Source organism: Anas platyrhynchos, chromosome 3, assembly GCF_047663525.1.
Source record: "Anas platyrhynchos isolate ZD024472 breed Pekin duck chromosome 3, IASCAAS_PekinDuck_T2T, whole genome shotgun sequence".
NCBI classification, from domain to species: domain Eukaryota; kingdom Metazoa; phylum Chordata; class Aves; order Anseriformes; family Anatidae; genus Anas; species Anas platyrhynchos.
This window is the reverse complement of record NC_092589.1, coordinates 21,786,089-21,801,235: the sequence shown is the minus strand read 5'-3', so window position 1 is coordinate 21,801,235 and position 15,147 is coordinate 21,786,089. Positions and strand designations below refer to the sequence as shown.

Here is a 15,147-nt window from a genome sequence, read left to right as displayed (position 1 = left end):
TTTTTAATTTAACGTGTCACAATATTTTAATCATGATTTTCTGTGTTGCAGAAACCCTCTTTTCTTGGGAGAAGGGGAGACAGAAAAAAATCAATGAATTTAACAGCAGCAGAAGAGAGATTTCCTTCATCATTCAGAATTAGTCATGTATTCTGTAATCACTCGTGTTTTAAACAATAATGTGAAAATCAACACACAGGCTGGCTACAGCAAAGTGGTCTTTAATTCAAGAATCTCTTAAAGAATTAAAATTCTGAAAGATGACATAAGATCAATCAATAACTGCCTGAAAATATCACAATATATTGAGGGTAAATGATATGCTACGTTAAATACATTGTTAAAGGAAGTATTTTCATTATTGTCCTTATTTCTTTGCTTATGTTAATAAAATTGGTTGAATATTAATCTTTACATCTCTCTTTTGCATTAGGAAGACAAAGTTGATAGTGTCTGCCCTAAAGAGTTTACAGTCCAAATGTAAGACAGGATCAATTACAGATGTGTAGAAAGCAATGAAAGGATATGTTATGAAAGTTACTCTTTTAATCCCAGTGCCTCAGCAGTTTAATTTATTCCTTGTTTAGTGTTGCAAATTAACTTACATTGGGCAAACAGAATTATGACAGTATTTAGAAAATGTGCACAATATCAGTTAATTTCCTGTCATTATAAGCTTTTTTATATTGCTCACTTTCTCATTTACCTCAAGTTGAATCTTTGTGTAAATTGTGTTTTTTATTTAAGCCTTCATAGGTTGAGTTATATGCCTGTTTATACTATTGAAATATCTTTATTCATGCTTTTTCCTGGATCACCATTTCTACTGACTATGCCAATGTAGTTCAGAGTAGCTTATTTGGAGATATAGTTTCATCTGAGTATGGAGATATAATTTTATTGGAGTATTGATGAGATGCATGAGAAAATAATGAAATCCTTACCATTTGTGGAAAAACAGTGAAACACCAACAGATTCAATTTTGTGTACCTGCTAGCCTGTTACATTTTCATGTGCATGCTGACACACAGGGAAAATCTCAGCCCCTGGGTAGGAAGAAGACATTACCTCTGAGTTCCACTAGTGCTTGTGTTATTTTGTACCATCTCAGTTGCTCAGGTAGGTGGCTGTGAGAAGGACCGAGCATAAGCCTGGCTGTATCTATCTCCTGCAAAGCATATTTGTCACTACAGTTGTATTACTGGATGTAGTACAAGAGTTTTTTCATGCTCTGAATGTTGCTGTATTACTCTCCTAAAAAAACAGTGGTAGGCAGGACAACTGAGTTGTATTTATCAAAGTGTTTCCTAGTAAAGTGATTATTCAGCTGATAGATAAATGGTATTTTGATACCACACTAGTTTTGTTTTATGCTTCTCTCTGTATTGTGCTTAACTCTTATATTGAGTACAGCATTTTGATTCTTGGGAATAAGCCAGGCTGCAAATTGATGAAGCAACCTCCACAGCTGGTTTACTCCACTGGGTCATGTTTTCTGTGACATTCTTTACAGAAGCTAGGCAGAGTGGTGAATTCAGTGAATATGACCTAACGTATGATTACAAACAAGAAATCTGCTCTTTGATTATTGGGCCACATACCTATGCTGACACACCATGAAAGCAAAAGGAAATGATAATAGCTGATGCTGAACAACTGCTACAGGTGGTTTTACTTGTAGCAGAACTGCCCTAGTTCTGTTTTCAAAAGCACACCAGGGGCTGTGACATGATAAATTCTTCCTTGGGAAATGTTAGTGACAGTAAGCAGGGGTCATACCTTTGCAAAAGTTATTTCTAAGAGAAAATTGCTAGGTTTCATTGATTCCCATTCCTTCTTTCTGTTTTCTGCATATTTTAGATTGTGGGTAGTTGTTTACTTTTACAGTACCAAACAGAGCTATCATGCTAGCTTCATACTGTTGCCTTTTATGCCTCTAATCACATAGCCATGTAAAGAGAGCAAGGCCAAGGCTATCTTTCAGGATTATAGTGAACTACATACAGTGCAAAAGAAGATGGACTGAACTTTTCTCTTTCCATTCTGTTCTGATCTGTAAAGGCAGTGGTTTGTTTCACTGAAGCCAAATGTGAGGCATTGAAGCAAGTGTTAGGTGGTGTTTCAGTGCCAGTGGATCATTATTTAGGTATAATTGCCTGTGTAGGTGCTACAAAGTGATTTGATGCTTTCAATGAACATTTTATGTCAAACTCCCTTAAGAACTTTACTTACTTTACAGACTCTGCAGTTCCTAAGTGCAAAGGCACATGGATAGCATAACAAAACATAGTAGCATATTATTATTTTGTAGTGGTATCTGCTATACTTTTAAGGTGTTTTTACACTGGTTGGCAAATATTTTGAAGGCAATGAATGAGCCTTCACAGTAACCTAAACTGATGGAGATTAAGGGTGTTCACTGTTAGCTGGTATGTCATGAATGTTCTAGCACAATGAAGATGTGAGAAATGTGAGTTTGTTTATACATAAAATTTGCAGCTTTATTCCATTCAAACTTTCTTTAGACTTAGTTCCTGCAAAATTTTTTAGGATTCTTCTTGTGGAGAAGTCATTATGTCAAGAATAGTCAGAAGAAATACTGCCACAAATATTATGAGGTGAAAATGTAATATATTCATTTCAGTTAGTTCTTCATTATCTAAAATGTCACCATTTGGTAATTTTGTTGTAGTTCATTGGTATAGCTTAAAACTTAGCATTAACTTGGATATATTTTACTTTTTTTTTTTTTCTTCTTCTTTCTCCCATTTCTTCTGTGGTTAGTATTTGTTGCTAAGTTTGTAACTTGAAACTGTGCTTTCTGCTGTTTGCTTTGTGGTGTTGTACTTGTTTCTGAAAGTTTTTTCTTTCCTGTCACATTTCTATTTTCATCCTGTAGTATTATTCGAGACACTCTTTAGCTTATTTTAAATTTTGTTGTTGTTTGTTCTATATGTACTCTAATCAATAAGCTTCCTCACTTGCTGCAGGATTTATCCAGTTTCTATGATGCTGTGTGATTGCATTCTGCCTTGGCTAGCACACTGTTGTTTAAATTTTCCATGTTTCAGATCATTACACTGACTTTAATTTTGATGTATTTGCATTTTACTCAGTTCTAGTCATACTCTTTTCCCTTGATCAGTTAAATTACTCTCTGTACAGTGCTACATTTGTACTACTGCTGGAAATACTAACTAAAGGTTTATAATTGAAGTGCTATTTACAACTACTGACCTCCAGCTCATTTCTGATTTCTCTGTGATATTGACCTTTTATAGATTGCACAGTTGTAAATCTTGGAAGCGATTCTTCTTGTCATCATGTTTCTAGTAATTATGATTTGCATTGCATTAACACCTAGAAGCCTCTCCCACCTTACCCTTGTTGCATAAGATGACCTTTTTTATGCACTAATTCACATACGGGTAACAGAAAACAGTCCTTTTTCTAAAAAATTTATTCCGAAATGAAGAGGAATGCTTGTCTCTATTTCTATACTTTTAATATCAGAGTTTGAAGTCAGGAAATTGCTCATAGAAGACTCAGTCTTAGAAACTATTTTCTAACAAAAATCTGAGTCTGTTGACCTTCATTTCAGCCTATGTAAAGGTAAATAAATAAAGATAAGGATTACAGGTATTATTTGAGAGAGATCCCATTTTGAGCAACTTTTGTTGGATGATTATATCAAAGCATTAACTGAAAATTGGGGTGATGATTCTTTTTTGCATATATTTCACTTCAATAAAAGCAACATATAAACCTTTAGCTGATCCTTACCCCAAGCAGTACTTGATTCTTGGAATTTCAGGCTCACAGTTATTTTTTCTACTCTGGTAGCTACACTCTGAAAATAATGCTGTTTGGTTGTATGCTTGTTGTATACCATTGCCATGCACACATAGAAGACATTTCTGAATTCTGTTCCTAGACTTGCTTAATGAATTTGTTTCAGGGCACTAATTTCTTTAATGATTGTATTGCTTTAAACTTGTTTGTAAACAACTGGATGTTGACTCTAATGGCAGGGGAATGCTAACAGGTAACGGTATCATCTACATCTCAGGTTTCACCCTATCTCTTGTATGTTTTCCTGAGGTCCTCGTTGATTTATTTAGACAAATCTGGGAAGTTAGTGTCCAGTGCCTTTTGTGTGTTGCTAAACTCTCAGATAATTCTTATGTCAGTGTTTTGCAAACCATCATAATTTTATCTATCTGTTCTTTTTTATTTATCTTTTATTTATCTTTTTCATTTATCTTCAATTTTAATTTCCTTGAATACTGTCTTGTGTATTGATAACATGTTGGGAAGCTTCCCCTCTCCCTATCTGTTTTTCATAGAGACTTCTCCTATCCTTGTATTGTGTTCTCTTCCCTGCTTGCTAGGTGCAGTAATCCATATTTTTCATTGTGTCTTCATATGAGAGTATTTTCATGCCATGATCAATCTTGCTCTGAGCAGACTTATTATTTTAAACTTCTTCAGATAAATATAAAATCTTAAATGCATTAAGTATGGTTTGTTTATTTATATATATTTTTTCTGGGGTGTAAAGAACTGGCTGGATAAGTCTGTAATAGTTTGCAGCTATTGATGTGCAGAGTAATATTAATATAGACTAAGAGTCTGCTCTTTAGGGAAGTCTTGTAATGTTCTGCATAATATGTAGTATTCAGAGAAGGTGGGTATATTAGTTTTTCTCAAATTAAGTTAAATGCTTAATGTTTAGGTAATTTTTCTGAGTATATACGGACATTTTGCTAATTTAATATTTATTCAAGTGTATGGAGAACAAATCAGTAATGAAGTTTTCAAATATTACCGAACCTTATGCAAGGGATATTGGCCACCATCCTTCAGGAAGGAAAGTGGAGCTGGGGGAGTTAAATAATGGCTCTTGGGTCACATAGCTCAGTTAATGGCTGGGTACAGACTCAAGGTCCCCTGATTTTGAATCTTGTGATTTAACCAGTAGGTATCACACTACACCTGAAAGAAGAAAACATCACTCCATAAGTGAGGGGAGAAAGTGCAACTAATACATCAAATCTTATCAAATGACTTTAAACTTATCTTAGCTTTCTTTTCACCAAGGTTTGCTGTAAATCTTTCTTGCTAGGGAGCAGAAAGACTGGTGTCCTTGCAAAAAGGAGAAGATTGATTTACTGCATTTATATGGAACCAGCAGAGTCTTATGAGTATGTAATAATGAATTAGAATCCTATGGCTTTTACTTCTGTGTAATACTTCAGAAGACCTTAAAGACTAGAATATGTTAGTAGGAGTTCATACAATAGAAACTTATAAACGAATGTGTCTTCTGCACAGAATAACAGCATAAAAAATCTTTTAGTATGTGCGGTATTCTTATTCTTCAAATACTCTAATTGATTGTTCATTGGGCTCAGTCAGCCAAAAGTGGAGAGAAACTTTGTACAGACATCATTAGTTTTTCTCCATTTAAAGATTAATCATGAAGAGCTCTGGCTCTTTAATTCTGTAATTTGTATATTTAATGGGCTGCTGCAGAATCTATGACAGTAATTAGCATAGCCTGAAAACTCATTAATACGCAACAACATGATTAATGCAGCATTAATGCAAACATGACTGAAGTTATTTGGGTTATGTAGTAAGAAGATTAAAGCTAAAATGTCCTGTTTGTTTTACCAGTAGTGGGTATAATGGGGTAGCAAGCAAAATAAGAAAAAACAGGTATCAAATTAGTCCTTTTACTGTAAAAGAGATGCTCATTTCTCTTCAAGAGAATTTAGAGTTTTGCCTGATAGTTGGTTTCCACAAGAAGTGCCACATATTTCTCTCTTTCATTCATCATATTCCATATTTATACTTGTACAACCTTTCAGTTTGACTTAGCTTTTTGGCAATCTGAGGCATGAAGAGTATATATAAAAGAATATGTTTTCAAATTGTGTCATTCTTCAACTTTTGCAAAATGTTGGTTTTCTTTGGAAAGAATTTTAAAAACAATCAATTTCTAGCTTTTGTTTTTACTATCATCACAAAAGAAAAGGGGCTGCTGGACACACTGTTATAGTTTGATAAAACTGAGATTTTTTTGTGTGTGTGTTTGCATGTAACTATATGTGTGTGTGTATGCATATGTCTGTATGTGTATGACTTCTAAGTACGTATTTTAAATTTCTACTAAGAAAAACAAAGCAACTTAGAAATGGACAGCATTTACTTGACTGATAAAATTAGTAAATCAGTTTAATATTTGTGATGATGAACTTCAAAAATATTTTCAAATACATTAAGATAATGGTAAAATATGGAGCCTCTTCCTGTACTCAGCACGACAAAAGATCGACAGATTTGGAAAATCACTTTCCACCTTTTCTGAATAGAATACAGAAACCTATAGGCCATCATATATTCTGGTAAACTCCCTACATTCAGCAGAGGTTTTTCATGATCATGTCTAGGAATGTGTCTTCTGAGCTCTTTCATCTCCTCCAGTTCTCTTGTCTGTTATGTGAAAATAGGTTTTCCATTTTTGTAAGGCCATTTTTTTTGAAAGATGTATTTTCTGATGCAAATATATTTTATTTTTTTTTAATGTATTTTAGCTAGGGTAATATGTATCATGCAGAATCTCTCTCACAAAGAATGAATAATGACTAAATGTTAATTCAATGGAAGTGTATAGTAGCATAAAAGGTGGTATGGTTTCATGAAATATGCGCTGAAACCAAAATCGAACAATTTATTGAACTAATTTCCAGTTAGCTGAGCATTTTACTTATCTATCTCCCCTCCAGTTAAAAAGGAATTGTTTTACAAGTTCTGTGGGAAAATTTACTTTGATTAGGCAAAAGCATTACTAAGCAGTCTTAGTGTTAAGGAAGTGCTTAAAGTTTGTCATCCTGAAGAAGTGGTGATAGCTTAGTGCTACATTCAAACATTTTATATACAATTTCTATAAATTTTAGGTGTCATTATGTGCAAACAAGGGCTGTAATAAACATGAATGGATCACTTTATTTGCCAAAACTTTCTGTTCATATGTTTGGAATATACAATTATTTAATTATTTATACTGTTCCATTTAATAATCTAAACAAAATGGAAACACAAATAGGGTTTCTTGGAGAAATTGCTCTGAAAATACATGTTTCACAGATGATGCAAAATTCATTTCTAATAATGGTTTGTGATTTTCCAAATAATAAGGTTGTTTTTTTTTTGTTTTTTTTTTGTTTGTTTGTTTTTTAACTGCAATGTAAATTGTTTTCCTTTTATCATTTCTTAGGTCCTCAAAGAAAATGTCCATAATACTCTAGGGTATGAATTATTATTATTACTTTTTAGTCTTATACGTTTGGGTTGAGATTTGATAGGTCTATGAAAAGTTACCTAATGGTATTGTTGACAGCTTCTAGGTTGGACATATATTTTGTAGAATCATAGAATGTCTTTAAGGTTTCCAATCAAAACCAATCTGGTTCCAACTCCCCTGCCATTGCAGGGACACTCCTGTCCAGACCAGGCTGCCCAAAGCCCTACCCAGCCTAGCCTTTGAAACACTTCCAGGGATGAGGCATCTGCAGCTTCCCTGGGCAACCTGTTTCAGTGCCTCACCACCCCCATAGTAAATAATTTCTTCCTAATGTCTAATCTAAATCTACCCTCTTAGTTTAAAGCCATTACTCTGTGTCCTGTCAGTACACACTGTGATAAAGAGTTCCACCTCAGCTTATGCGTAGGCCCCCTTTAAATATCAGAATGCTGCTGTAAGCTCTGTCTGTATGGCTGTTCTTGACAGTTTTGGACAGGTTTGGTTATGCATTTTTATATAGGTTTTTGTGAAGTGGCATGGGGCTATTAAGCCTTGTAGCAGCTTCTAAGTATTTGTTGCATCTAAGAACTTGTATATATTGGCTCTTCTGAGCTGGACTCTGAATATCCAGTTGTAGAGAAGGGTACATTACAAGTGCTTTAGCTGCGTACATAGGACACTTAAGATTAATCTTAAACTCACTTCTCTGAAAATCTCTCAGATATTGTTGTAGATGTCTTCAATTACCTCTGCCCCTACCTTAATTCTCCCACTCAAAATTGTAAAAAGTCAAAATACAGATTCTGAATAGTGCGATTTTTTTTTTTTTTTTGCATTTTTAAAATGCTTTTTTTTTTCAATTCTGTTGATTTTGAAAGATGTTTCACAGGAAGCAAAACCTCATTAGCTTATGTGAATAAAGTTTCTAGTCAAAACAAACAAACAAAAAACCCAACCCTATAACTTATTATTTTGTCAGAAAAAATGTTTAAGGTGAGTTTATTGCTGTAGTAATTACAGATTGTTAGTATATGATGTTCTAATGTGGGAGATCACAGAATTGAAGGAGTTGGAAGGGACCTCGAAAGATCATTGGGTCCAACCCCCCTGCCAAAGCAGGTTCCTTAAAGCAGGCTGCCCAGGTAGGCGTCCAGGCGGGCCTTAAATATCTCCAGAGAAGGAGACTCCACAACCTCCCTGGCAGCCAGTTCTAGTGCTCTGTCACCCTCACCATGAAGAAGTTCTTTTGCATGTTCATGCAGAACTTCCTGTGCTCTATCTTGTGACCATTACTCCTTGTCCTGTCCCCATAAACCACTGAAAAGAGGTTGGCAAAATCCCTCTGTCTCTCACACTTCAGGTATTTATACACATTGATGAGATCGCCTCGCAGTCTTCTTTTCTCTAGGCTGAACAGACCCAGGTCTCTCAGCCTTTCCTCATAAGGAAGATGCTCCAGGCCCCATATCATCTCTGTGGCCCTGCACTGGACTCTTTCCAGGAGATCCCTGTCTTTTTTGTACCAGGGAGCCCAGAACTGGACATAGTACTCCAGGTGAGGCCTGACCAGGGCAGAGTAGAGGGGGAGGATCACCTCCCTTGACCTGCTGGCCACACTCCTTTTAATGCATGCCAGGATCCCATTGGCCCTCTTGGCCACGAGGGCACACTGCTGGCTCACGGTCAACCTGTCGTTCACCAGGACCCCACGTCCTTCTTCCCAGAGTTCCTCTCCAGCAGATCATCCCCCAGCCTGTACTGATACATGCGGTTCCTTCCCAGGTGCAGGACTCTACACTTGCTCTTATTAAACCTCATTTGGTTTCTTCCTACCCATCTCCCCAGCCTGTTCAGGTCTCACTGAATGGCAGCACAGCCTTCTGGCGAGCCAGCCACTCCTCCCAGCTTTGTGTCATCAACGTACTTGCTGAGGGCAGACACTATTCCCTCATCAAGGTGGTCGATGAAGATGTTGAACAAGACGACCCAGCACCGACCCCTAGGGAACACCGCTAGTCACAGGACTCCAGCCAGACTCTGCGCCACTGATTACCACCCTCTGAGCTCAGCCAGTCAGCCAGTTCTCAACACACCTTACTGTCAACTCCTCTATCCCGCACTTTCTCAGCTTTGCTATCAGAATGTCATGGGAGACAGTATCGAAAGCCTTGCTAAAGTCAAGGTAGATTACATTCACCGCTCTCCCCCCATCTACACAGCTGGTGATGCCATCATACAAGGCAACAAAGTTGGTTGAGCATGACGTCACCTTGGTGAACCCATGCTGTCTTCTCATAACCTTCTTCTCTTCCGATTACTTGGAGAATGCATCCAGAACAAGCTATTCCAACACCTTTCCAGGGACAGAGGTGAGACTGACTGGCCTGTAGTTTCCCGGATCCTCCTTCTTGCCCTTCTTGAAGCCCAGAGTGACACTGGCTATCCTCCAATCTTCAGACACCTCTCCTGTTCTCCAGGACCTTTTAAAGATGATAGAGAGTGGTTCGGCAATCACCTCTTCCAACTCCCTTAGCACATGTGGATGCATCCCATCGGGACCCATGGATTTGTGTGTGTTGAGCCCAATCAGACACTCCCAAGCCACTCCCTTTTCACCAAGGGGGGAGATCTCTACTTCCCAGACTCTTTCTCCTCCCTCCAGGGTCGAGGAGTCCCGGGGGAAAATGCTCTAGTTTATTCATTGTCTTCCCCTCACTAACAACTGGCACTTCTCAACTCAAAATAATGCCTGTTAAATATTTTTATGAAGACCTTGCCAGCTGCATTGAGTTGCACCGGGAGAATCTGAACCCAGACATGAATCTGAGTCTCAATCTGAACTGCTGCTGAAGTCCTCAAACATGGTAAACTTACACGAAAGAGGAAAAGAGATAGTGTTAAAATCATTTCATATGTGTTTTCTGTGTTAGACAAAGAGCTGGGTTCTGGCTCATCTGATATTATAGTAACAGTGTATACATATATAAATATATATATTTAATTTTAGTCTGTTACTAAAAGGAACTCTTAAAACTGTGTACACTCACAGAATAGCATACTGGTATTACTTCTCAGTTTCATGCCTTTAAAATGCCCCTGTTTGGTTACTTAAACCTCATTCCTCTGCTAACTTGAACGTGTCATCTGTGAAACTAGGACAGAATATCCTGTCAGAAGGAGAGACTCTGCCCTAAGATGCTTTGGAATACTATGAAGAATTAATAATAAAGTAGTAATTTACTACTTGTCCTTTTATTAGGGTATATTCTTACTTTTGTCTTTTTGTTCACTTTGGACACTGCTTGTATTGCACTTTGTGCAATACTGTTTTAATTTAATTCAATTAAAGAAATTGATGTAATTTAATTATAACTAAAGATATTCTGACAGCTTCTCCAGTTGTGACTGTAATATCAAATGGATTTAAGATTTTATTTGAATGATGTACATGGATGTTTAACTTGTTCTAGTGAAATTTCCTGTTTTTTTTTTTTTTTTTTTTTTTTTAATCCCAGAAATGATAACAACATGTTGTGAACCAGTCATTTTTGTTGCATAAGGAGGCATATTGGGTGAATTCTTCAGTTGCAATTCAAGATTCGGTTGATTAAAAATACATTGGTACTGTGCCCCACAGCTGGTCATGTTTTACAGCCAGTATTTAATACCAAGGCTGAGATGCAGTTTCTGTATGTGACAAATTACAGAAGTAATTGTAATATCATTGTTTCATTTAATTTAAATTATGTTTATGTTTATATTTATCTATTATATTAAAGATTAAAATTAAGGTTTAGAAATGCATACCGAAGGCAAGTCTTTGAGAAAGAGAAACTGTCTTGCAAAATCTATCCCCCAAAATAATGGGGGATAGAGTTTTACTGATGATCCATTGTGGTTTTCAAGTTCTTTGGAACTTCACATTTTCAAATGAAAGCTATATGTGATTAGGTTAAGGAAGACCAACTTTCAGTGCTCAGTGCCTCAGTTTTTTTTTTTTTTAATTTGGATACTCCTGATAAAAGTATTAATTCCATTGAAAAACAGGCTTTAAAATAATCCAATCATGTTTAGGATGCATTTCTTCAATTTCTTCTCTTGTGCTGTGGTGTTTTTTACAGGTGGCATATTTTTTTCCTCAAAACAAGTGTCTGCAAAGTTTGCAGAATTTAGTCAGTGAGACATCAACTTGCACAGTATTTGATTTCTCCATTTTACTCATTTCTATAAATACAGGAAAGCACTAATACTGAGGCATAGAAGTACTTAGAGAATATATGAACTATGAACTTCCTTATCTCACGAGAAACTCCAAACATACCTGAATTTCAAGGAGTAAAATTTCTGAATTCTGCAAAAGGTGACAAATGAAGTTAGAAGAATTTGCTTCATGTGAATGAAAATGAAGATTTCTGACTCATCAAAACTTTATAAGAAACAATGGCAGTTTTATAGGTGGGAATTAAGGTTTTGTAAGCCACCTCTTCATTATTCAAAGGAGAAAGAAAGCTTATAATGCTATAATGTATATTATATATAATATATATTTTGTTTATATATATAATACACATTATATATATATAATGCTATAATGTATATAATTTAAAAACTTCAAGAACTACTGCAACTTTACTGTTATGAACAATATAATTTTTTTTTTCTAACAATCAATATTATAAAATATTGATGTTTTTATGGAAACTCAATGATGTCCTTTGCAGATGTTCTTCTGAATTAGGTGTAAGGAAGCATCCTTTGGTCTTCAGAAATGTCTTTTGGAAGATTGACAAAAATACTGGCATCTTGTTAAATTAGCTGTATTTTCCAGTGTGGAATTATAGGCCAGCCATCAGTCAGCCCCTACAGCAGGTGCTGATACTGATGGAACCCCAAAGAACAGCAGTAGTGATGTCTGAGCCAGGCAAAGCTATGCTCCCTCTCTTTTCCTTATGTATGGATACTGTTTATTTATTTTATTTTTATTATTTAATTTGCTTGGTGTTAGTTGCACACAATTGATCTTGCAGGCATTTTAATAGCATGACTGATTTTCATTTTCTAAGAGAGAATGATTCATGTGTGTGAGAAGGCACTTCTTTGTTGTGAGGGTGACAGAGCACTGGAATGAGTTGCCCAGAGTGGTTGTGGAGTCTCCTTCTCTGGAGATATTCAAAACCTTCCTGGATGCCATCCTGTGCAATATGCTCTAGATGATCCTGCTCGGCAGGGGTCTTGGAGTAGATGATTTTCAGAGGTCCTTTCCAACATCAACCATTCTGTGATGTGTGCATGATACTGTATTACGTAAAAACATTTATATGATTAAGAAACAGGGTCAAAGGATATTTTTTATGGGTATAGATAATAACAAGCATGATCTACTATGAATGTGCATCAGAATTATATATATAAATTTATATATATATTTGTAATAGAAGTTGTCTATAAGGAAAAAAAAAAATCATCATTTGCAATTTTCTGCCTGGCAAAAATGGTTAAATGTGTGTGAAAAGACCAAGTAGTATGATAGTTCAGTAAATGCCAATAGACTACACTGTTCTGTAAAAAGCATTTTACACAGAAATGTCATGGAAGTGTATAGTTTATGAATGAAGTAGTGTTACTGGAAAATTTCTGGATATAGTAGAGATGTGTTTTTCCTCCTCTCACTAGCCCTTTCACCACTTTCTTCCAAGTCACCCAACAACTGCATGATTTTACAAGACAATATTTTCTTTTTACCATGAAAGAGCGCTAGAAATTTTGCTCCTTTTTCCACCTATCCCTTGCTGAAATGGAAAAAGAGAAAGGAATCACGCTCTATCAGGATGAATTTGATTGGGAATTTGAGAAACATTTGCTTCCACTCTCTTCTGGAGATGTCAATTGTGACATGACTGTGGGATGAGAAAAAGGGATAAGAAGTCTGTGTAAAGTGGTGAGAGAGAGATATGGTAATAAATAGACCAAGTAGATAAATAAAAATTTAGCATGAAGATGATACATTTAGAATCATTTTAATACAATGTTACATGCTGTATTTTGATCTTGTCAGATAAATAAATGGCTCTGGAAGGAGATGTCTTTGCGTTAATGTTAACTCCAGGGACTTAGCAGACTCTTTATAGAGTCGGATTTTTAGCAGCTCCTGGTTATTTTGTTATCTGTTCAATAAAGGGGTGGATCTTAAATTTTGCTAAATACTTCTGTGCTGATCATCTGCCTAATTGCATTTGGCATCTATAGTCAGATTTACCTTACCATTGCTGTTCAAAATTGTTATTTATTTATTAGAATATACATGGATTGTGAGACAAACTGTAATGTAATTCAGAAAATATATGGACTATATCACCCAGTATTCACTAAAGGCATTATTCCGGTGTTTCTTTAAGTGTAGAATGTATGTTCCATGTTATACTTTTGAAGTTGAGACAAAAAGGTAGATGTTTCTATTGCTGCCTTTTTGTTTACCTATGCAAAAAAAAAAAATAAAATAAAAATTAGTTGAGTAAAAGCACAGATCCACCATACACTGTCTGGTTTTGTGCATTAGAAAAATTCTGCCACAATGGGCCTATGGTTTTGTAGTTTTCTGATTTGTTTCTGTCAGATGATTTTCTAGGATCTTAAAAAGAAAGTCATTATAGTCATAAAAGGCTGGTGGCTATCCAAAACTTGTTTATTCATAGTTGTGCTTTTGAAAATGGGATACATCATTTATAAGTTCTTTCATTAATATGTCTTTAGGTTGTTACTGAGAAAGTTTATACTGTGGACAGCAATATGTAGGAGCTGTTTAATTAGCTTGTTTTTCTTTTTTATTTTTTTTGGGGGGTATTTTATTTGTAGGAAAAAAAATGTTTTATTGTATGCCATTTGAATGACATTTCATGTGCTGAGGCAACATTTTATCAGGAGCCAAATGCAGACTATTCATAACGATCTGGAAAGTTCTTAATTAAGCATAGTTCATCAATTATTCCTTGGGATGTTCCCAATTTTTATTAAAGCTTGTTCTTTTCCAGGTGTTATTTGTTCACGTAGGTGCCATGGTGTATAAATATACAGAGAGATATATGTATCTTGGAACCAAAAAAACTTGATTCTTAGAAACACTTCAGTTTAGTAACCTCATTTCTTCTTTACTGATAGAAATGTTAGGGTGTATATTGAAATCAACATGTAAAATTTCCTGTTCTTATATTTTTTCCTGTTCTTATATTTATTATATTTTCTTAAGAAAGCATGAATATCTTTATTTTATTTTTTTTTTAACCAATGAGTACGAGCTCTGAAATCATTGAAGTTCTCTCAAAGACTGACTCAGTGTGGTTTATGAGAATTTCTTCTACAATGACTAACAGAGGTTTTAGGTAGACAAAACTTCCACACCAAGCTTTTCGTTTACCATTTTACTGCTGGTTTTAAGTCAACTTTTTGTTTGTAATTACACTGTCATAACACATAAAAATCATCTTTGGTATTAACTGTCTGTTTGCTTTTTCTAACCAGGTATTAAAGTGAAATTTAAAACCCAGGAACCTGATGGTTTAATTTTTTTCTCTGCATCACCTGGGAATCAAGAGGAATATATTGCACTTCAACTGAGGAGTGGGCGTCCTTACTTTCTCTTTGATCCACAGGTACACCAAAAAAACAAGATTCTTTACTTACTTACCTATTTATTTATTTAAAACGGTTCAAGTTAACTGGCTCTTCAGAGCCCTTAGTTAACTGGAGATTTGGGGGATTTTTCCTCTTTTTGGTCAGTACCATCAAACACCACTACGACTTAAAGTAGCAATATATCGAACAGCTAGAAAGAATTAGTTTT

General features: G+C 35.4%; 1 protein-coding gene across 1 annotated transcript in view; it reads left to right on the top strand.

Moving 5' to 3' along the window:
- Positions 1-15,147, top strand: part of USH2A (usherin) — a 410,836-nt gene that overhangs the window by 146,515 nt on the left and 249,174 nt on the right. The window contains exon 22 of the mRNA XM_072035514.1: positions 14,826-14,956. Within this exon, the coding sequence (XP_071891615.1) occupies positions 14,826-14,956 (131 nt within the window). The remainder of the gene's footprint in view (positions 1-14,825; positions 14,957-15,147) is intronic.